This window comes from Podarcis raffonei, chromosome 8 (genome assembly GCF_027172205.1).
Source record: "Podarcis raffonei isolate rPodRaf1 chromosome 8, rPodRaf1.pri, whole genome shotgun sequence".
NCBI classification, from domain to species: domain Eukaryota; kingdom Metazoa; phylum Chordata; class Lepidosauria; order Squamata; family Lacertidae; genus Podarcis; species Podarcis raffonei.
In genome coordinates, this window is record NC_070609.1 from 88,154,704 (window position 1) to 88,178,829 (window position 24,126).

The window sequence follows — 24,126 nt, forward strand, 5'->3', positions numbered from 1 at the left end:
AAGCTGAAGAAGACTGGGCTCAGGCATGGAGACCCTGCAAGCCTTGAGCCTCAGGTCTAGTTTCAGGCCATACATGCTACCACAAAGAAAGACACTGCCTTAAAATCTGAAGTCACCCCCAGTCTGCCTGCTTACCTTGTGAATTTTTGGATATCAACACAGGGATGGGGTCAAACTCGTCTCCTGCCACCTTTTCAGAGCCCTCAGGGACATCGAAGCCAGAGATCAGGTTAGTATCTTCTGCCGCACGATGGGGAGAGGGGTGGAAGTTTTAAAAAGGAGCAAAAAGATAGAGCAGAGAAAGCTGGTTAGAAACCACCAAAACAACATTAGCTGCATGTGTTTTGTTGCAAAGAAGGATTAGCGGACGGAGAGTCTTCCCCAACCCGCCATGTCTTCCAGCTGTTTGGGTCGAAAAGCTCCCATCACAGTCCCAAACAGCTGGAGGACACACCAGGCGAGCAAAGGCAAGGTTGGAAGCTGGAGCTTTAAATTGTTATGAGTTAAAAAGGAGAGCGAGGTATAAACATGAAAAATAAACAGAAGCGGCAGCGGCAGCAGAGGCAGTTTTGTGAGAAAGGAAGCAGCCAGGCTGCGTTAGAGAGTTAGTAACGTTCCCAGGGACCTGATCTCACAAGGCACAAGAAAAGGCAGTGAAGAGAGAAGCCCGAGCCCTGGTTCAAATGAGGCAGTGCTGTGCTCCACCAGGAGGGTGTGGGCCTCTGGCAGACTCATTATTATTATTATTATTATTATTATTATTATTATTATTATTATTATTATTATTATGTATAGAATTTATATACCGCCCTATACCCAGAGGCCCTATACTCAGGGCGGTTCACAGAACGCACTCATGGTGGGAATACCATTTGTGAAGGCAAACGTAGTCTACCACCCCCTTCGAGATGCCACAGTTGTGGAAAACAGGGCTCCTCCTCCAAGCCACGAGCTCAGTGACATTCCCACATGCTCCCAAGGCACTCACTGTGGAGGGCAAGGGGTTATTTCAGGCTGGCCCAGAGCTGTCAGGTGTGGTTTCAGTTCTGGCACAGATTTTGACCAGAGATCCCGTCGAGTCACTTTTGAAAAGTGGCAAACCCCCAGCAAAAGCAGCTGCCACTTAGTGGTCCTGCAATGGCAGAGCTTCCTAGTGGCGTAAGGTGATGCTAGAAGAAACTCAGCATACCAGCTTCAGACAGTTTGCACACACGCATGCGCACACACAAGAGTAAGGCAACTTCTCCAAGGAATTAAATCTGCTTTCAAAGTGCTACTGACTGGAAGAAATGCAATATCTGTAACATTCCCCCCCCCAAAAAAAACTATTAAACAAAGATTCTTAATTTCTACCTCCACCAAGAGGATGCCAAAGAATGACCAGGAGTTCTTTTAGAGATGGGGAAGCTCAAGATATTCTACAGCTCTCAGCACCCTCAACTATGGACCATGCTAGCTGGGGTGAGTGAGTTGGAATCCGACAACATCTGGAGGACCACGGATAGACCGCTTCCCTGCCTTATTTTGCTTATTTTGAAATTAAGCAGATCACTTTTCCCACTCACTTTCGCTTCTTCCCACACCCAGATTCCAACATAGAGAACAACAGAATCCTAACTAATCCTAACTAAGCTCATCTGCTGCCAAGCCAGGTCTGAGGTCCCTGTATTTATTTACAAAGCCCTGAACAACTTAGGTCCAGGGTGCCCTAAGAGCCACTTAAACCCTTATATCCCATCAAGATCATCTGCAAGAGCGTTGTTGGTCATCCCGCAAGCTGACAAGGCTCATCTGACAGCAATTCAAAACAGAACCTTGTCCTGTGGAACACCCTGCCACTAGAGATTCAGCAGGTGCCTTCTGAGTCAATCTTTAAACACCTGCTGAAAACTCTTCTATTCTGCCAGGCTAATGTTGGGAATTAACAAGACATCTTTCCATAATGGCTAGTTGACGGTCTCCAATTTTAATTCTTTTGTTATATAGAGAGACTATTGTCCAACCCCCTGCAATGCAGGAACCACAACTAAAGAATCCCTGACAGATGGCCATCTAACCCTTGTTTAAAAACCTTGAATGAAAGAGAGCCCACCACCTTCTGAGGTTAGCTGTTATACTAGCAAACAGCTCCTATCCTCAGAAACCTCATCTTAATGTTTAGAACAAGCTAGAACTGTAAATCTTTGACCAAACTGCGGGCGACAGTGGAAGACAGAAGTGCCTGGCGTGCTCTGGTCCATGGGGTCATGAAGAGTCAGACATGACTAAACGACTAAACAACAACAACAGAACTGTAAATCACTCTTAGTTTCTTACTCCAGTGGAAGCAACATGGATCCATTCCCATTGCACTTGCTCACTGCACATCCAGCTACTGATAAAACATAAAACTGGTGCTCTTGCTCATAACAATTCCCTTTGTCGCTCATGCTTCATTATGCCCAGCAAAAGATGCTGATGTACTAGAACTCCAGGCAGATGTAGCCCATACCAAGAGGAGTATTTTATTGCCGCTTGGTGGGTAAAGCTCACCTGGGCCACATGCAGTGTGGAGTGAGCCAGGAACTGAGAGCTGCGAGGGCAAAGAGCCCCACCAGGAGGCAAGAGCAGAGAACAAGCCAGGGATAAAAAACGCCAGGCCAGAAACGCAAGATGCGCTGGAGCTCCAGTAGATCTGGTCGCTCAAGGGAAGGGAAGCCGCTTTGAATGTAGAAGGTTCCAGGTTCCATCTCCAGCATATGTGCCAACTCTATGGGGCTGATGACAGCTCAGCCCCCCCCAAAGTATGCGGTGATGGGGCTTACCCCCCCAAAAAAAATCTTGAGGTGATGGGCCTTGCCAGGCCTCCTTGCAGTGACGGACAGCCTCACTGGGCCTCGTGGCCTCCTTCCAACACTTGTGACATCATATGGGGGTATTGCACGTGTGATGTCACGTGCACGCGATGAGCCCCCCCCCAATTGTTGCGCGGCACTTGGTGCCTCTGATCCTCAGCATCCCCATATAGGGCTGGGAGCTGCTGTAAGTCAGCATAGGCAATTCTGGAGTGGCTAATGGTCTGACAGCTTACTATGTTCACTTCCTCCTATGTTCAAGCAAGGCTCAGCTTGGAAAGAAGTCCTTATATCCCTTCCTGCCCAACACAGAGCCAATGGCCAGCCTGGGCTGGGGAGGTGGGGCCAGGCCAGATTTGGAAAGCTCATCCCCAAAGGCCTGAAGCTACACTGTGAAACACAGATGGCAATGGTCAGCCGTTCCAAAGCACTGCAATTGTGCCAAGAGGACAATTACCGTATTTTTTGCTCTATAAGACTCACTTTTTCCCTCCTAAAAAGTAAGGGGAAATGTGTGTGCATCTTATGGAGCGAATGCAGGCTTCGTAGCTATCACAGAAGCCAGAACAGCAAGAGGTATTGCTGCTTTCACTGCGAAGCAATCCCTCTTGCTGTTCTGGCTTCTGGGATTCAGAAATTTTTTTTTTCTTGTTTTCCTCCACCAAAAACTAGGTGCGTCTTGTGGTCTGGTGCGTCTTATAGAGCGAAAAATACGGTAATTTATCTAGCGCTAGCCATGTGCATCCGGGGCACTTATCACCATCATTATTATTTATTAAATGTATTAGTTGCTTTTATGTCATGGCGACCCAGAGCCAACCCGCACACATTAGGACTGGGGAGGGAGGTGATACATTAAAATATCCCACCCTCTCTAAAAGGTCATAAGTAGTTAAAAGCAAAAGGCCCAGTTAAAAAGGAATCTTTTTGCCTGGCGCCTGAAGATATGCAACGATGGTGCCAGGCCAGCCTCCCCAGGGAGAGCATTCCGCAAGCAGGGAGCCACCAATGAAAAGGCCCTGCTCTTTACAGGGGAACACTGTCAGGACTGGTCGTTGTCCTCTTCAGATCACCACACAAATGCTTCTTGTTCTTTTATAAAACTTTTTATTGCGTATTAACAAAACCTTCTTATAAACGGTTCTTAAATATTATTCCTCAGAGTCATTTCTTTCAGATACCTTCTGAGCTCTGCTTCTCCATGACCAGCCACTCTCAAAATGGCGAAGGCGCCCTTCCCTTCGCTTTCCGCTCTTTTTTCTAACCTCCTGGCTAGAGCTGGCTTGTATCTCCCCTCCTCCGAATCTGAGCTAGAACTGAACCCTGGCCTTTCCTGGGAACAGCTGGTCCCTCCCTATTGCTCTCTTCTCTTCAATTCACTGCTCTCCTCCCCCCTTGGGGAATGCTTTCTCCCTCTGGGAAACTGGAATCTTCTAACTCTAACTCTTCCCTGACAAACACAAGCAAAAGATGCTGAGAAGAAAGATCTGACACAAACAAGTGGAGCACAGGCACGCAGCCCTCGGTATCAGATTACACCCAAAGGATTCAACTGCCAGAAGTTTATAGCTGCTCACCTCTGTTGGTGGGCCTGCCCCACAAGCAGCTTACATTTAGAGAGTGAAGATGGAGAGACCAGAGGAAGAGCAAGAACTCCACAGGCAAGCGCTGAAGGAACGCCAGCAATTTTGAAGCCCATATTTCAGACCAGGCTGGGCAAATTCCCAACTTGGCACCTCAACCTGTCTGAGCTGCAGTTCCCACCATCTCCAGGCAGCACAGCAGAGCTCAGCTTGAGAATCATATGGCCAGGCTGTCCTGGGCTGATGGAAGTTGCGGCCCAAAACATTTGGAAGGCACCAGGTTGGGAGTGGTTGAAATAGTGTGTTGCTCACTTCCTATGAGTCCAACTTGCAGCTCAAACAATTGGCCACTAAGCTGCATCAACTGTGAAAGAGCTATCACAAAAATGCTCATGGAAGAAGGAAGTTTTGCACTGTGATCTGAAGAGAAAGAAAGAGGAAGGGGGTGCCAACGTAGGGGTTCACCCCCATCCAGCCCCCAGAAACTCATGTTAAGAGATCACACTGGACCCAGGAAAGAAGAAATGAAGGCATTGTCATTTGGCACACAAAAAATAATTTGGAACTAACAGGCTCCTGCTAATTGAACCACCATCCTGCCTTGGCACACAGGGGCCGCCACAGCTTTTAACACAGATGCTTCCACCACTTTCATGTTGCACATTTCTCCCATTCCCCAACCTCCTCTCCCATTTGTACACAACACTTAAAGGTACTTTACCTTTGTGAGCTTGGGTTGAAACGGCTAAAGGAGCAAACTCATCCAGAAGGTCAGCAGCAGGATTAGAAAGCAGAGAGCAGTCAAGCAGGGAGTCCTCCCCAGTGACAGAATCTGATGGTCCCCGGTTAGCAAGCAAGAAAACAGTACAGAGAAGAGGAGGTTAGCAGTCACACCTGGCAAGCTGTCTGCTTGCAACTCATCCTGAGCTTGAATGTATCGGTTTTTAAAATCCTGGGCTGAAGTGGGGCCAAAATTAGTCGTTTTGAAAGGACTCGGCATATACAAGCAGCCTCTGAACAAATAAATTGATTTCAGGTGGTGGTGGTGGTGTTCTTAAAAATATCAGCTTAAAGGGCTTTGGGGGATGCTGTGCTGCTTATTTAACAGCTCTGGATTTTAAGGAGTTGAAATTCAATGTGATAGGAGGATTACAGTTACAGCACTCTGGGCTGAACTGTAGATGCGACTGATTCTAATCTGTTAGCTCTGTGAGAGAGTGGTGTTGATAATGCCAAGGCTGCAGGTTGCAGAATGTTATGCTGTTTAATACTTTGCCTTATTTAAATGTGTAGCATTTGGAGAGAGGTTGTGCGCATATATATATATACCCCAGAGAAGGTGTATGGATCTTTTTAAGATTTCAAATTAGCACTTTAAAGAAAAGTTCGGCTTGCAGGCAATGCCCCATTGCTGAGACTGGAAGACACAGAAGCCCACCCATTTCTTCATTATGATGTCACCAGCTTGACATCATGGCCCGCCTGAGCTCAAGCCCCCACCAACCTGCTCTGTTTGAAGTCACAGAGTCTGTCTGCGATGATATATGCTGCGACACAGGAGCCTCAAGGCCTGGGATGAGACTCTCAACTGTTAGTTCAGCTTTTCCTTTCCGAAGGCACAAAGGAACAGAGCAGAAGCCAAAGTTAGGTGAGGTTCAGAAGAAAGAAAGGAAGAGAAGGCCATAGCCTGAAACACTAAGCCCTGGACATCCCACTGCAGGCAGAGACATTCCAACACCTGGATTGCACTACTAAATGTCAGTTTAGTCTGAGGGTGATTTTCAAAGGGATATTCCCATTGGCACAACTGTGCATTCCTGGGCACCCAGGAAAGCACAGAACAAGAAAGATCCAGCACACTGGCAGACCTGTGCAAGCCCAAACTTCCAAGTGTCAGTGAGGTTCCTTTCCAGACGTACCTCTGACAGCATCAATGCCACAGCCATGGGAGGAGATTCCATGCCCCTCCTGTATGCAGAATCATGTGGGCAGGGACAACTGCAGGGGTTCTTTCAACATGACCTTTGGCCAGGCGAAGAGGGTGCAAGCCGCAGGTCCCTGGAGACGCCCTGCCCACTGAGCTGTGGTATTTGGGTGTATTCTGCACAGCAGAACTTCTCTCATTGCTAGGGATGAGCAGATGGAGCCTGTCAGGCTCACGTTCCTTATTGCCCCCATGTGCTTTCTAACACATGTAGACAAGTCTCAAAAACGGAAGCATGCAGCCCAGACTCCTGTGATTCAGTTTCATTATAAGGCTTGGCTTTAATATGCCATGAAACTTTGGTAGCTGGTTCGATTTCTTCTTCCGGCAAATAGGCAGCTGGAAATAATTTGCTACTTAAAATGCTTAGGAAGGGTCTCTTTAGCTTTCCAAAAGTGTCCAGGATTATGGCATGCATTGAACTGAAAAAAAGATGTGCTTGCAACACTGGTGGCTTAATTGCACCTTTCAAGATACATTTTGGGAAAAGGAACATCAGGTATATATTTATGGCTATTTAATACATGCAACAGCTTTAAAAACCCCAATTTGATTCTCAGCTTTGTGAAGGGAAGATATGACACAAGGGAGACCAGAGGATGGACTAGGCCAGCCAGCCAGTCTTGTCTGGGCCCATTCAGGATGCTCTGGGAGCTTAGGCTTGCAAGGGCCAGAGGGTGTTTTGTATCCCGGGCTTTTAAGCCTTTGAGCAAGGGAAAGAATGCAGCAGAGAGAAACAAAAATCTGAGGAGAAAAGCCACTGAGGCTCCTCAAGAGCAAGAGAGACCCAGGCACGCCAAACCATTTCTAAGGATGCAAGAAGAAGCATAGCAGAAATTGGTGGACGCATCATTTCAGAGCAGGAAAGTGGGGAGGGGGGGGTGAAGTGAGGCCCTCTGGTGGATCAGGGATGGGTTAGGTTAGTAGATTGCAGAGAGGAGGGATAAATAGACAGCTCTCTGGATGGAAAGGAGTAGAAAGTGGAGTCTCCCAAGGATCAGTATTGGGACCTGAGCTTTTTAGCTTGCTGATCTAGAGTTAGGGGTGAGCTGTGAGGTAGCCAAGTTTGCCGACAGTGCTAAATTGCTCAGGCTCTTTAAAACAAAAAGAGATTGCGAAGAGCTGCGAAAGGAACCTCTCCAAACTAAAGAAATAGGCAGCAAAATGGCAAATGCAATTCAATGTAAACAAGTGCAAAGTGATGCACGTCAGGGCAAAAAGAATATTAATTTCACATATACACTCATAGGGACTGAACTGTAGGTGAATGACTGGGAACAAGACCTTGGGGGTCATAGTAGATAGCTCAGTGAAGATGTCGACCCCATGTAGGGCAGCTGTGAAAAAGGCAAACTCCGTGCTAGGGATCACCAGGGAAGGAATGGAAGATAAAACTGCCAGTATCATAATACAGTACAATTAAATAAATCTATGGTGCAACTGCATTTGGAATACCTGGAACAGATCTGGTTGCCTCATCTTGGAAAGGATATTGTAGAGTTGGAAAAGGTTCAGAAAAGAGCAACCAAAATGATCAAGGGGATGGAGAGACTCCTTTATGACGTTTGGGACTTTTTCGCTTAGGGAAAAGGTGAGTAGGAGACAACATGCTAGAAGCATATAAAATTATTCATGGTATGGAGGAACAGATTACAATTTGCATTGGCATTCTAGATACTTCGACAGACTTGCCTAAACTAATAGGTTTTTAGCAAGTGCTGATAAGAATACGGTGAAGGCACCTGCCTGATATCCACAGGCAGGGAGATCCAGTGCTGCCACACTAAAATTTCAAATTCTTACGAACACTGGACAGGTATTACGTGGCACCTGTAACAATGCCAGTTTTGCCGATCAAAGAGGTCAAGTGGGCATATATGGAGTAAAGTAATCTCATACTTCTGTTTATCTGAGCTCAGCCAATGATTTGGTCCCCCCCCCCCCAAGGTGGGGAACCTTTGGCTCTCCAGATGCTGCTGAACTACAACTCCCATCATTCTTAGCCATCAACCATGTTTGCTAGCGCCGACTGGAGCTGCAAGTTCAATAACATCTAAACAGCCAAAGATTCCCCACGTCTGCCCAGTGAATGAACCTTTCCTGCCCTCCTGTATAATTTGAAGTCCATTCACATCAGGACTCTACCACCCCATTTTTGCTGCACATGTAGATCTGGCCTGAGTTTCCCACGTGGGAAGGATAAAAATGAGAGGAAGAAGTGATAGATTACAGAAAGCGGAGAATTAGTGGAACAAGGGAAGGGGATGGTTTGGCGGTGATGCCCAGGGTGCAGGAGCTTCACATGTCTGATTCGCAGACTCAGCCATAGGCTAGTGAATTCCAAAGACTGGACAACATCCTATGACCCTCTGTCTCCCAAAGTCACTTTTTGTGGGCTCTGGCTGGCTTGACCTCTGGGCACATGCTTGCTACGGTTCAAAACATGCAATGCTGGTGGGTCAACATGCAGGACAGAACACGCCAGAGAGGCTTTTCAGGATTTTACCATTCACAGCATCAGGGGTGCTACCGAAGGGATCAGCGAGAGGCAGGATATCAGGGAGGAGAAGTGCAGGCTCAGGAGATTTGAGGCCCTCAATCAGTTTTTCTAGCAGGGGAGGGGGAGAGAGCAGGAAATGAGGAAGGAGAGAAGCAGAAAGAAATAAAGCAAAAATCACACACAAAAAATGGTTAAAGCAGAACAGCAGTTGTTCAACAAGGTCAACAACGCACCTAACATTTAAAGGATTTCTATCAGGGTTATATTCACCAATATATGCATTTAATTGCAGATGTGGATCCTTTGGTTAAGCATGCAACAACCTGAAAAGTCAGGGCCCTGGATTTTTCCAGCTGGTCCTTTAATAACTGAATCACATAAACAGAAACAAGACCGCAGAGACTTTTTTTACTTGTTGTAGCCTCCCCAAGGTGTCCCATTTAATTGGCTCATCACAGTGAATGTTCTAGCATCCTTGCACTAAAACATCTTGATAGCCAATAGAGAATTGGCCCAGAATTGTTGCTGACTCCTTTTCAAACACACACACACACAACCCCAAAGTGCCAAGCTAAACTATACAAATTAATCAATCTGCATTGCCTGTTCCTTTTAGTTTGAGTGTGGTGGGTTTTTTTGGAGACACACTGGATTTTTAAAATGTAGGATTTCAATTAACCTCTTAAGAGTGCTCAGTTTTCTAGGCTCAGTCATACTTGATGATGTCTGCAATATGTCTGGAAGTTGGCATTTAACATAACTGATAGGAGAAAATCAGTAAAGGAATAAAATGAGGTGTTAGGACTGCAAAAATCTCAAATGGCCACATTTCAACTGAAGCTGCCCCACCGCCAGACACAGACACAGACACAAACAGACACACACACACACACACACACACACACACACACAGCTTTTCTCTCAGCTTATCAACATGGAGAGAAGAAATAGTCCCAGTAAAAGTACATCATTGGCATTAGTAACTTTCTCCCGCCCTCCCCAACTCCACGTTTTCAGGAATGGGTACCAGCAGACCGCGGCTCAAATGCCCTTCTGTCTGTAAGGAGAGCTGCAGAATCCCAAAGGCATTCATGAAACACAGAGACCTGTAAACTGCATGCTCCTGATTCTGTGCAAGTGCTGTGGTTAGTTCACAAAAACTTTGCAAAACAACCATGCATGGTATTAGCTACATCACAGAAAGATGAGTCACAAATCCTACAAATCGTTGCCCCCCTTTTCTTGCACGTGGCCAAAAGAAAAGAATTAATCCTAGTTAATACCTAAGGCCAGGGGTGAATTGTCCAGTGGGATTCTGGGCTGTGTACTTTCTGTGGTCTCACTCCCTGGAAAGTATAGGGGAAAGTCCTATAGATGTCCCTTCTCCCTCCAAATCTGGCAGGGATGTTTTCAGCAACCTGCATGTTCTGCTACAGCAGTTTTATGGCAGATGTTTGGTTGTGACCTGGGACCTCATGCCACAGGGGAGCCTTGCCCAACCTGATGCCCTCCAGGTGTACGAAGTACATCTCCCATCAATCCCAGCCAGCATGGCAACCACATGGGACAGGCTTTGGTGCAGCATTTCAGAGCTTCTTGTTTAATTTCAGTGTTTTGCACCATTCTCATAATGTGCACAGAAGCTCCCAAAGTTGATTCAGTGCAGTAAAGCCAGAACCTCCCTTAATTTACACTCAAGCAGAAGCAGGTGCAATTATTGTCTCCAAGATCTCTTGAATATCTGCCATTGTCACACAGTGATAAGTGGCTTGACTTCTCTATTTAGGACTCTCACATCCCAGAAGCCAACATGATATCTTTCTCTCTCTTTTGGCCTTTTGTCCCCCAAAGACAAAATGAATTATGCATTATGCAAATTATATTCCTGGAGGACTGCAATTAGTAGATTTGCATGAAGAGGGCTTTGAATCTCTCAACAGCTGTGTGCAAATTTTTCTCTGGCTGATTTGCTGTGTGCATGCACATTTAAGTAACCAGGATCTGCATGAAAGGGGGTGGGAATCTTAAAATGGACATGGGAATAAAAAAACCAGACTGATTCCTCTTTTCCAGCCACTGGTGTAATCCAGCACTAGACCTGCAGCAACAAATTCAAAAAGTGCAGAATTCCAGCTGGAAAGGAAGAATTGGGAGGATATTTTAGAATGTGCTAATTCTCCCTTTGAAGTTAAAGCACCTGACCTCATGTGCACTGACAGGTGGGGTGTCCCACTCACTTGCCAAAGTGGCCTGTGGGGTGAGAGACCAGATTCAGTTCCCCACCCCCTGGTGAATACGACAGCAGCCTTAGCGTACAACTTATCTGGGAGTGTGACCTTAATGGGATGTGCTTCTGAACAAATGCATACAGTGATATCCTATCAGAGCCAGTGTGATGCTGGGGTCAAAGTAGGACCTGGGCCATGAAGCTCATTTATGGGGCGGGGGGGGCGGGGCTTGGATGTCAGTCTAACCTATCTCACAGGGTTGTTTATGGAGATTAAATGAGATTAAAGAGGAAGGACCATGTACTCCACCTTGGGCTCTATGGAGAACAAGGTGAGATATAAATGCAATAAATAAATAATACTAAAATAAGTGATGTAAAAAAAGGCTAAACCAGGTGAGGGTAGCCAATGGGCCTCAAACCCTCCGTGAGTTAGGGACTTCACCTACATGTGAAGACAGGCTCTGGCGGGTGAGTGGGTCCAATGGTCAAGAATGTGATTTCTGCATGTGCTGTAGAGGGAAGTGAAGGGCAGATGGGGCTCATCAACCTAGGAATTATGAGAATGAAAACTCTGATCCTAAACCTCTGCTGCCTTCTGGGATTCAGGAGAAGACAAGACTGAGGAGAAAGCCCTACACAAATCCAGGGTGGAGTCCCTAAGGCAGTTGGATGGTGCCTTGTAGGCCTCCTTCCAGCAACTCCTATAGCCAACCTGGTGCCAAACTTATTGCTCTGCTTTCCTTTGGACTACACTAGTAAGACCAAGAGGGGAGTCTTATCATCTGGGCAATCCAGGACCTCCATAAACACTGCCCAGGGAGGTCATCAGTGTTGCTAACAGTGTTGTTTGACTTCACCCCTGGAGGTGCACTCCATTGTCTCTCAAGTCAGATGAATACCAACAGCTACAAGATATAAAAAGCAACAACACAGGGCTCCTGCTGAGAACAGGGGCTTCCTCTTCCACACAGAGAGAAGGAGAGGCAACAGAAGAAAGTTGTTGCAAGCTCCACCCCTCCTTATTCCCATCGGCTTTCAGGGGCTGCTGCTCCCTTTGTCAGCTTTGCAAAGCAGATGGAAGGTGGATGTGAGTATTACTTTACCCTTGTGCAAGGTTGCAGTGGGCATGGTTGAGTCAGGTGGAGCTGTTTCAGCAAGTGACCTTGGGGATAAAAATATTTGCTTTTGCCACCTGGACTTCTCTTTTAAAACCACCCCATGCTGTCTGCATGTCCTGGCTAAACATCCAAAAATAAACAAACAGTGCACAAGTTACAGCAGGCATCCTTAATTAGGGTGGAAAAAAGAAAGTCTCCCAAAATGCAATTCAACCATTATTAATTATCACTTTGAATAACCAAGATGCACAAAACAAAAAACCACCCCATAGGCTTTTTGAGCATGTTACTCACTCTTCAACCATGGAAGGAAAGAAAAGGACAGCTATTTCAATAAAGCACACAGCAGCAGAGTCCTTTTCCTTGGACATCAGCTGGGGAAGAAAAACTATCTAGTAAGAATCCCATCAAACAGCACATTCAGAATACCAGGCTTAAGAGCAGCTTTGGCCAGCCTAGTGCCCTCCAAATGTTTTGGGACTATGACGCCCATCAGCCCTAGCCAGCACAGCTGTATAGCACTGCAGCTGATGGGAGAATGACAATGCTGGCTGGGGCTAATGGGAGTTGCAGTACAAAACATCTGGAGGGCACCAATTTGGCAAAGGCTGACTAAAGACCATGGGACCTTTCCAAGCAGCTGCTCTAGGCGGCTGCCTTGTTTTTAACCTTTGAGGCGTCAACAAACCAAAGGGCACGTGTTGTTCTCCAAAACAAGTCAATCCCATCTTAGGAGCTCATTACAAAGGGCGGCTAAAACTGTAGAAGGAGAAAGGAAAGCACATATTTCATGCCTTTTGTCTGTGAAATCCAAACACAGCTCAAGGAAAAAACTGAATCTGCTATCCAGAAAACACGCAATGCTTCTTTTGCACTGCATAAATTATTTTGGGTTTTGCTAGTCTTGGAGGAAGAGCAGAGAAGAACCGTATTTTTGGCTCTATAAGACGCACTTCCCCCTCCTAAAAAGTAAGGGGAAATGTGTGTCTTATGGAGCGAATGCAGGCTGTGCAGCTATCCCTGAAGCCAGGAGAGCGAAAAATACGGTAGTTATGCTGTGGGACTTTGGAAATCTACCCATGTGGCTACTAAGATTTCAGCAAGCAGGTCCCCCCACTATCCTTTCAAGCAAATCTATACAGCTATAAGGACTATTTTAAAAAATTGCTTTGCAGGGCTGGGTGTAGGTGGGGAGATGAAAAGAGATTTTCTAGAAACAAAATTTCGCATGTAACAGCTATTGGCCTGATCATCATTCTCACCACCAGTACCTCGTTTTATTTATGAAATAGCAGGCATCAGAGAGAAGGGCTTGCAGTTCTGCTATGCTTTCATTTGACTGCAGCATATGTTGTTAAAACAGCGGCCAGAGAGGGAGAATCCCATCCCCTTGAAGGCTGTGAATTTAACCATTGATAGTGAAACTACCGGTATGCTGGACAGGACATGCCAGCCAGTCACCGCCCTTACCTTTGCCTTGTGGCTGGGAGGGCTCATCCTCATGAGCAAAAAGAGGGGGGAGGAACTAGTGCCTAGTGCACAGAATTAAAAGCATTACCACACTCTGTAATGACTAATCAAGCAAGACAGCCTGCCATGAGCTTATTTTAAGGAGACTTGGCTCCCTTCCATTCCAAGGCAAGAGAAGATGAATGCCTTGAGCCTGAACTTCTCATTTCTCAGTATCTGAACAGATGCTTTGCCGTCACCTCTGTCCTTCTTGCAGCAGTTACATTTCCATTAGCAGTTGCAGCCCATGAGTAGCAAATAAAGCACTATTTAAAAAATAAAAATAAAAGCCAGGTAACACTGGGAACAGATCCCATGAAAACCCACTGATATGAAAGGAGAAGCAGAACAGGGTCCTTTCATCGAATTAATAGATTTTAAAATGTTCAGCTGGTACATATGGATTTATCCATCATTCTCTTATTGCAACACTCCCCACCCCAGTAACTTCTGATGAGTCCCTGAGAGCCTGCCAGGCCAATATTTATAGGTTACCTAAGAGACAACATCCACTAATACATTTTCTACCATGATCTTAAAAGATCAAGGTCAAATGAACCCAATCTACCTTGAACCCAACCCACCCAAGAGCCAAGTTAGGACCAGAAGGGTGCTCAGAGGAGCCCCTTTGGTAGCTGCTGGCATCCAGGTACCTCCAGGAAGCACGCAGAAGCAAACAGGTGACTCTCAAGTCGTACTGTGAATGGTTCGATATAACACACCATCTGAATTCACTTACTGACATTTGTATACAAGGCCACCCAAACAGTCACTTTGGGTGGCAACACGTTTGAGTGGGATCCCTTCTGCTAAATCCCATCTCGTTTATGCAAGTCACAGTTACCTGGTGTATCTGATAGTGGAAGAGGAATGAAAGGATCGGGAACAGCCAGAAGTGGAGGGCTAGAGTCCAGGATATCTTTTGTTTTTTCAGCTGGGTGAGCAGTAAGGGGGAAGTTAGGAAAGGAAGGAATTGGGAGAGGGAGGGAGGGGGAGAGAGAGAGAGAGAGAGAGAGAGAGAGAGAGAGAGATGTCAAGCAGAGCACAGGAAGATGCCAAACAGACCAAAGATGCATTGAAAAGTCATTTAATTGCCACATGCATCTGGGGGTATGGCAGTATTACCCTCCCACCTCCATGGGACCCCTCCAGCAAGCTGCAGATATTATTCCCCACTCAACCAAAAAGTTTATCAGTGAATTATTGGTGAGTTGATCCAAGGTCACAGTAGATCACCCACAGAACCAAAGTAACAACTCTTCTTCCAAGGGCATCAGGTCATTCCACCCTCTCCAAACTCAACAGTTCACATGGCGAGGATTAATTCATTATTCATATGTTCTGTTAGCCTTGGGGAGGGCTACTGTGTTTCTTTGAGAGTGTCGCAACCGAGTGAAGTCTCTAAGTCAAGATGCATGGCTATACTATATTATTACTCTTACCGACAGCTTTATACCACTATTCATTAAGTTTCATAATGGTTTATAAAACCATCCAATAAAAATGGCAAAATCAAATCGATAAAACCCTCAAAAAGCAGAGCTGAGGCAAGCAGCGCCAGAAATCAAAGGCCCTCTGAAAAACACTGAACTTCTCCAAGAAGGCTGAGGCTGAATGAACCTCCCTTGGGGAAAAGTTCCAGAGCAATGGGGCTGCTGCACAGAAGACCCTGCTCTGTAAAAAACAAACAAAAAAAATTAAAACAATATAAAACAATCCCATATTCCCTGCTCCTTGCAATGGTTTATCTGGAACATACAGCGGGATTTCTACAGATGATCTTAAATGTAAAGAGACACCCCCTGAGATAATCAGAACTCAAGCAGTTTATGGCTCTAAGTGTCAAAACCAGCACTTTGAATTGTCCCACGATCAAATGGCAGCCAGCGCAGCTGCTTTAGGAGACAAGAGATGAGAAAACCGGCCCACAACTGTCCACAGGCAGACCTCTAAGTTCTGCACTACCTGAAAGCTAGAAGCACAACTCATATTTCCATGTTGTGGGCCCAACTCTATGGAGGGCCTACCAGCAAGAAGTTAGACTGGCATCACCCGTAACTGAGTTTGAGGTGTCTGGTCAAAACTGTTTTATTCAAGTAGACCTTTGCACCCTGAATGCTGCTCAGATGTTTCCCTTTTTTCTTTTCTTGAGATTTTAAATTCCTGAAGTTTTAGACTTTGGAGCTTTAATGGTCAGATCACTTCCTGGTGCAAGTGGACTTCTCTGTGACCCATCCCCTCTGCAGGGAGGTGGGACCGATTCGGATGGTCCGCCCCCGCCACTTAATGGATCCAAATGGTTTCCAGAGAGTGGTAGGGGATGCTTTATCCCATGTTGATGGCCTTTCAGCCGATTCCCTGGTGGCCCACTGGAATGTGGAGTTAACCAGGGCTATTGACTGTTTGGCTCCGAAGCGCCCTCTCCGATTGCATGGAGCCCGGAGAGCCCCGTGGTTTTCCACGGATCTGAGGGCAATGAAACAATCGTTGAGACGGCTAGAGCGCCGGTGGCGGATAACTCATTCCGAATCTGACCGGACACAGGTTAGAGCTCAACATCGAGCCTACCAAGTGGCGATAGCGACGGCGAAGAAGACTTTCTTCGCCGCCTCTATTGCATCTGCAGAAAACAGCAGCAGGAGACTTTTTCAGGTGGTTCACAATTTAGCGGAACCACCTGCGACATTGGGGCCCAGTACGGGCCACATGATCTCCTGCAATGATTTTGCAAAGTTTTTTGCAGATAAAATCGCTCAGATTCGGGAAGAAGTAGACTCCACCGTGGGAGCAGGGCCAGGGCGGGAGAGTGCTAGAGTCCTGTCTAGTCAAGTTGTGTGGGATCAATTCCAATCTGTTACCTCCGAGGATGTGGACAGGCTGCTTGGACGAGTGAAGCCAACCACCTGTCTCCTGGATCCTTGCCCATCCTGGCTTATAAAAGCTAGCCAGGAAGGGCTGGGCGATGGGCTTCGTGGAGTGGTGAATGCTTCCCTCCGTGAGGGAGCCTTCCCAGACCCGCTGAAAGAGGCGGTTATTAAACCGCTTCTTAAAAAACCATCTTTAGATGCGGCCACGATGGCCAATTATCGCCCAGTCTCAAATCTCCCATTCTTGGGCAAGGTGATTGAGCGAGTGGTTGCTGAACAACTCCAGGCACGCCTGGAAGAAGCGGACCATTTGGATCCCTTCCAGTCGGGATTCAGGCCTCATCATGGGACTGAAACTGCCTTGGTCGCACTGGGTGATGATCTCCGGCGGGCTAGGGACAAAGGTGAGAGCTGTTTCCTAGTTCTGCTGGATCTCTCAGCGGCATTTGATACCATCGACCATAACATCCTTCTGGACCGTCTTGAGGGGCTGGGAGCTGGGGGCACTGTCATACAGTGGTTCCGCTCCTTCCTCCTGGGCCGTGTTCAGAAAGTGGTGGGGGGGATGAGTGTTCAGACCCCTGGGCTCTCACTTGTGGGGTGCCTCAGGGTTCTGTCCTCTCCCCCATGCTTTTCAACATTTACATGCAGCCACTGGGAGAGATCATCAGGAGGTTTGGGCTGGGTGTTCATCAGTATGCGGATGATACCCAGCTCTACCTCTCTTTTAAATCAGAACCAGTGAAGGCAGTGAAGGTCCTGTGTGAGTGTCTGGAAGCGGTTGGTGGATGGATGGCGGCTAACAGATTGAGGTTGAATCCTGACAAGACAGAAGTACTGTTTTTGGGGGACAGGAGGCGGGCAGGTGTGGAGGATTCCCTGGTCCTGAATGGGGTAACTGTGCCCCTGAAGGACCAGGTGCGCAGCCTGGGAGTCATTTTGGACTCACAGCTGTCCATGGAAGCACAGGTCAAATCTGTGTCCAGGGCAGCTGTTTACCAGCTCCATCTGGTACGTAGGCTGAGACCCTATCTGCCTGCAGACTGTCTCGCCAGAGTGGTACATGCTCTGGTTATCTCCCGCTTGGACTACTGCAATGCGCTCTACGTGGGGCTACCTTTGAAGGTGACCCGGAAACTACAACTAATCCAGAATGTGGCAGCTAGACTGGTGACTGGGAGCGGCCGCCGAGACCATATAACACCGGTCTTGAAAGAACTACATTGGCTCCCAGTACGTTTCCGAGCACAATTCAAAGTGTTGGTGCTGACCTTTAAAGCCCTAAACGGCCTCGGTCCAGTATATCTGAAGGAACGTCTCCTCCCCCATCGTTCTGCCCGGACACTGAGGTCCAGCTCCGAGGGCCTTCTGGTGGTTCCCTCACTGCGAGAGGCCAAGTTACAGGGAACCAGACAGAAGGCCTTCTCGGTAGTGGCGCCCGCCCTGTGGAACGCCCTCCCATCAGATGTCAAAGCGATAAACATCTACCTGACATTCAGAAGACATCTGAAGGCAGCCCTGTTCAGGGAAGTTTTTAATATGTGACATTTTAGTGTATCTTTCATCTTTGTTGGAAGCCGCCCAGAGTGGCTGGGGAAACCCAGCCAGATGGGCGGGGTACAAATAATAAATTATTATTAGTAGTAGTAGTAGTAGTAGTAGTAGTAGTAGTAGTAGTATTCGAGTTTTAAAATTTGTGCATTGTGTATTTTATGTATTTTTATTATTATTATTATTTTGCTGTGAGACCTACATAGTAAAAAGCAGGATATGTTTTTAATAAATAAATAAATGAAGTTCCCAAACTATCTTCAAAGTCAGCCACACATGCAGCACACTGCAGTTGGACAGCCTTCCCCAAACTGGTGGCTCCTGGAACTCCCATCAGCCCAAGTTGCCATATTCTGGGATGATGGGAGTCCAAAAATGTCTAGAGGACAGTGGATTGGGGAAGGCTTAAGTAGCATAATCTTGAAGTCACTCCAGAATTTATGACAACTACCAGGTTTGTGTTTTATGGAGTATCCACCAAAGCTCTAAAAAACATCATTCTGGGCCACCATTGCTGCCTCATCGCATTTAGCATTTAACATGAAAATATAGCAGGTAAAGCACACATTCAGGCTACTTGCCGACTATTCTTAAAGCCCTGTGCTCTTCTCCAAGGTGGTCTCAGCACACAGCAGGGGCTTCCAGCTGCTCCAGAAACCAGCCAGACTCAATAAAAACCTGATCATACTCCATGAGATTAGAGGCTGGACTGGATCTAGGCTGGTCTGCTTCTGTAAGCCTGCAGAAGGCACCCAGGTTTTAGAAGGAAGCTAATGAACTGTCCACTCCAGATGGAATCAAGTACAGCCCTTCCCGGGTCCCCACTTTCCCCACTTGTTGATTCATCTCTGAAGCAGGTGCTGCCTGCACTTGGCTAAGTGAATGAAGAGCCTCACAGCTTGAGGCTGGGTCCTGGCCTAACAACTACCCAGGACCACGAGTCCTCTCCAGGCACAAGATAGACAGGAGTGTGCAGTGCCAGCCCCTGTGAATGGCAGGCAGTAATAAGCCTGCCAATTGACCAGGCTTGGTACAAATGCCAAGAACCTGGTCCGTCTGTTCTGCCTGAAACACTTCACACTACAGGTCCTGCCCCCTCAGGGAACCTGGGCTGGAGATCTGGAAATGGGGGTCACCTGGCCCAAACATAGCTGACCGACTTGCAGCTGAGGCCCTGCGCTCCCCTATCCTCAGCCTGGCCAGCCTCCTAATGCCCCCTTGTAGCCTGCCTTCCATCTCCCCTGATGGCAACTGAAAGAGACACAAGCAGAGTCCAGAATCAGCCTGACAAGCACTGCCTGCTTCCATTGGACAGACCTTCTGCACTGAATTGGCTGGAGCTGCAAATAACATCCCATCCGGGCATACCTGACACAGGTGCAAGAGAAGATGAGCCAAACGCATCTGCCTGTGTTGTGGAAGGAGCCGGTTGAAAGCCTGGGATCAGATTCTCTGCTGAGCTACCCAGCTTCTCTGGAAGTTTACCTGAAATTCCAAGGACCTGGTTATTTTTTTATATATTTTATAGAATTTAAAATACAATAAGAAACAACAACAAAATTCTGCCATTTCTTGGGAAAAGGCATTAACAGCAGCTTGATGTTAGAACTGGTTTATAATGCATATTATCGTCTCCAGTCCAATAGGTCTCTCCAGATGTTTCCATGTGTCTGGGGCGGTTCTCTCGATTGTCATGTCTCATATAGGAGATGAATGGGTGCCACCAGTGGTGAAAGGATTCATCTTGTTTCTGGCCACCCTGACCTGGCAGGTCAATTTGTTGGCCAGAGCAACAGACCATACCTGAGCACACCATGAGTCTGTTGACAGGCCTACTGCACAGCGCCAACATTTAGCTCTTTCTAAACAAGCAGCCACCAGCAAAAATGTCAACATCTCCGGATGAGATAAAAGTTGGTTTGATTCATCTATTATTACTAACAAGCCAACAAAGGAGCTGGATTTATCTTTATATTACAAATTAATCAAGGACCTGGTTATTAAGTGCTCTTATGCATCATGAGTTGCTAAGCATATCTTGGAAATATTCCAAAGCCCCTGGATATTACTATTATTCATACTTATTGCAAGCCAGAGCTAGACCTGGTTTCTCAGTTTTAAGGATCAGCAACTAAGCCAAACAGAAACTCCACATGTTGCTCCTTCATTCTTACTAGGATTGTTCCTGATGCTTTTTTGGGAAGGAAACCGGTGCCAGTCTACAATCATAAAAACATGCTAGGGAATAGTCCACACTGAACAGAGTCAGAATACTTCCCAAGCAAACAAGCATAGGTTTGCAGTGTGAGAAAAACAGCATGTGGTATGTCTTTTGGTTGCAACTAGGATACCAAGAAATGCAACAATTGCATTTAAAAATCTTATGCCGCTGATGGTTCTGACAAAGCATTGAGGATAGTGAACTCTGGCTGGTAGCACAGTATAAACGCAACTGCCAGTGGACTCCCACAACACTGGCCCACATCTGCTGATCACACTGTGGGTGATTTCAGAGGAAGTCTATTTCAAGTCTATTTCAGGAGAAGTCAGCCAGCAATGGTCATATACTGCCACCACAGCTGTTTCCCTCTGTAGCCTCAGAAGCCTGGAAGGTGAAACTGGGACCCAATAGTAAAATCAGCAAGTAGAATTATGTTGTGCCAGATTAACCTTGAAATATGAAATCTATCAAGTGCAGGGGGTGGGACCTCTGTCTGACCGATTATGAGAACTCCAGTGGTCTTGATTTAGGCCACTGGACCAAGAGAGCCTTGAAAAAAGTCAGCTTGTCTGTTCCCAAGGAACAGCCTAGAAAGTTTTGGGAGGCCCTTCATCTTCAACAGCCTAGGCTGCCACAGCTTCCACTCTGAGGGTACTGGATTGCACTAACCATCACTCAGTTTTGCAAAATCCTTGTTCAGCAGCTCCTCTGCTGTGAGCTTGGAGAAGTTGTCGTCATCAAAAGGGTTCCAGGTAGAGACATCTGGTGGATTGTAGACATTTTGCTGTGATGTCCTGGGGGATCCAGAAGGCGTTGTTGAGGCAGACCTGAAGGAAGCCACCCCGAAAAGGGAACAAAATCGGGACATTCAGTTGCCATCTTTATTTCCTAACGCCATTGCAATGTCTACAGGTGCTGCTGAATGTGTGCTGAATATGCAACTGGGTGGACTTTGTTCAGCTCTGTGAGCCTGAAAATTGTCCACACAGATCCATACATGCAACTCCCCACCCCCATTTATGTGCACACGGGGAAAAGCAAAAAGGGACAGAACAAGGTGTTTGCAAGCTTTTCCAATTGTGTTTCAAATATACACAATTTCACTTAAACGGGTGGTGCCTTAGAACGTCACAATACAGGTTTGCCTGTGCTTTCAACTGGAAACCCAGCCCAGCAGTGAAGTTGGTCCACAGGATAGCTCCATATCTCAAAGACAACCCGTGTGTGTGTGTGTGTGTGCGCGCACACACACACACACACACACACACCCTTTAGTGTCTCTTCCCCAAACAGAGGCCCAGACAAAAGCCTCTTCGATCATAACATACGTTTTAAAAGAGGATTTGACAAATTCATGATGGAGGAGCATAGCAACGATGGCTATGCTCCTCCTCCACAGTCAGAGGCAGCCATGCTTCTGAATGCCAGTTTCTGGAAACCACAGAAAGGGATGGTATTCTTGTGCTCAAATCCTCCTTGCAGGTTTCCCACAGGCCTCTGGCTGGCCACTGTGAGAACAGGACTAGATGGGCGATTGGCCTGATCCAGCAGGCTCTTCTGGTGTGTTCTTATGTTAAGCTTAGTTGCTAGTCCAGGGTTATAAATGCTCCTCTTGCAACTCAAGCACACTCCTCTGTTCGTTCCAAGAGCAACAGCAGGAAGGCTATTAGGACATGGCACAAGAAAGGCAGATGGAGGCAGGCTGCCCCCAATCAGAACAAAACGTAAAGAGAATCAAAATGCACAAAGGGTCATTTAGCAGGAAGAAGAGACACTCCCCCCCCCCCCAAAAATACACACTTGGACTTGTTGAGGCTGGCCTCAGCAGCCGCTGCCTGCAGAAGCTGTGTTGATTTGCTGGCTGGGACCCCAAAGACAGTGCTGTGCGTCACGTCACTCAGGATCCTCCGGTGTCCCGCTCGCTGAGTCTTGGGGGAGGACGGGGGAGTGAGGGAGCCCACCTTCTGTCCCTGGACAGCTGACGGCGGGGTGGTGGGGATCCTTTGATGTCGTGGAGGCGCTTGCTGGGGGTCGGGGGGGGAGAGAAAGTTACTGAGTTTATTTCCTTAACCACAGGAGTTGCAAAGCTGTTTCTTAGAAGCAGAAGGGACAACCCAAACTCTGCATTCTGTCCCGGTGGCGGGGAGGGGGGCAAAAGGGAGAGAGGATAGAAATAGAAGGTAGACCCCTTTCAGGCAAAAATGTAAGAAAGACCCAGAACTTTACTCCCTCAACGTGTTATTCAGCCAAACCTAGAAGACTAACACACCAGAAGAGAGACCTTCACGCACACAGCATCTCCAAGCCACAACAGTTCGCTCACAGAAAAGGCAGCATGGTGCAGTGGTTAGAGTGTTGGACTAGGACCTGGGAGACCAGAGTTCAAATTCCCACCCAACCATGAAGTTCACTGGCTGTCCTCTCAGCCTAGCCTACCCCACTGGGTTGTGGTGGGGATTAAATGAGGAGAAGGAGAACCGTGGGCACAACTTTGAGCTCCTGGCAGCCCTTCTGTTCCTTTTTTAAAAAAATTACCGTATTTTTTGCACCATAACACTCACTTTTTTCCTCCTAGAAAGTAAGGGGAAATGTCTGTGCGTGTTATGGAGGGAATGCCTACAGGTGGCATGCCTACGGATTTTCCTCCTCTAAAAACTACGTGCGTGTTATGGTCGGGTGCGTGTTATAGAGTGAAAAATACGGTAGTTTTTATTAAATATTACAGGAAAAGAAAAAGAAAAAAGAAATAGAAACAAAAAATCAATACATAACACTGTAAACACATTTGTCTACGTATTTTCCAACATGCAGACTAGAAAAGAAAAGAGACGAAAGATAAAAGAAAAGAAAAAGAAAAAACACACTAATCAATAATACCAAATTTATACTTCAAACCTTACAATATATAAATCCTAGTTAAAATATTCTAAAAGACTTCCACCGCATTCACCACATGTCTCTTAGTTTCTAGTTCACCTTTACATCTGTTCTTCAGTCATTTCCTTTCCTTATGTTCTTTCATAGTCCATCAAATCTTTGTGTTCTCTATAATTCTTCACAAGCCCTTCTGTTCCATACACTGAAACACTGGCCTGCTTGCCAGACACAGAAACTGGATTTCTCAGGATCTCAGCTTTTTTTTATTTCCCCCAGAAAAGCTTCTAAAAATTGTCATGGCTGAAGAAATGTCCAAAATGCTCAAGGGGGTGACTGCAAGACAGGAGCCTCACGGATTCAAGTCATACTGACCTGTCTTACAAGGTTGTTGTAATGACTCTTACTGTTGCTTTATCCTTTTCTATGCTCTCTTTCAATATAAATATTCTCAGCAGGGATTTGAGCCTGGCTCTTTCTGGCCTGCTCCCTTCACCACACTGACTTAACAGAACTTGCAATCCTGAAAATATATCTATAATATAAAGAGGAGCGAACAGAATGGGATGTTTACACCTTTTGGAGGCTTGGGTTATTTTTTTCCATCATATTTCAGCTTTCCCCCCAAATACCGCAACAAATATTAGTTTGAAATGATGTTGTGAATATATTTGTGACAGAAATAACCAACCCTTTTATGTTCACCCACCCCCATTTTGTTAACGTGACTAATGGGGGGAGTCGCTCCCCCATAATTCTTCATCCTAGAGTGCTCTCTCCAAATCTGCTCCCCAAACCAGTTGGTCGCCAATAGATTTGGGTATTACAGAAAAAAATGTGTTGCAAGAATAACCT

At 46.6% G+C, this 24,126-nt stretch overlaps 1 protein-coding gene across 16 annotated transcripts in view; it reads right to left on the reverse strand.

Moving 5' to 3' along the window:
- The window catches only part of AAK1 (AP2 associated kinase 1), a 105,581-nt gene that overhangs the window by 17,000 nt on the left and 64,455 nt on the right, over positions 1-24,126 (reverse strand). For 4 of the 16 annotated variants that reach the window (XM_053401361.1, XM_053401360.1, XM_053401367.1 and 1 more), the window contains exons 14-21: positions 22,198-22,421; positions 21,067-21,224; positions 19,545-19,661; positions 14,603-14,692; positions 8,908-9,009; positions 5,922-6,023; positions 5,139-5,249; positions 136-240 (exon numbers count right to left, since the gene is read on the reverse strand). In XM_053401361.1, the coding sequence (XP_053257336.1) occupies positions 136-240; positions 5,139-5,249; positions 5,922-6,023; positions 8,908-9,009; positions 14,603-14,692; positions 19,545-19,661; positions 21,067-21,224; positions 22,198-22,421 (1,009 nt within the window). The remainder of the gene's footprint in view (positions 1-135; positions 241-5,138; positions 5,250-5,921; positions 6,024-8,907; positions 9,010-14,602; positions 14,693-19,544; positions 19,662-21,066; positions 21,225-22,197; positions 22,422-24,126) is intronic. The other 12 variants (XM_053401365.1, XM_053401376.1, XM_053401362.1 and 9 more) reach the window with 11 other exon arrangements.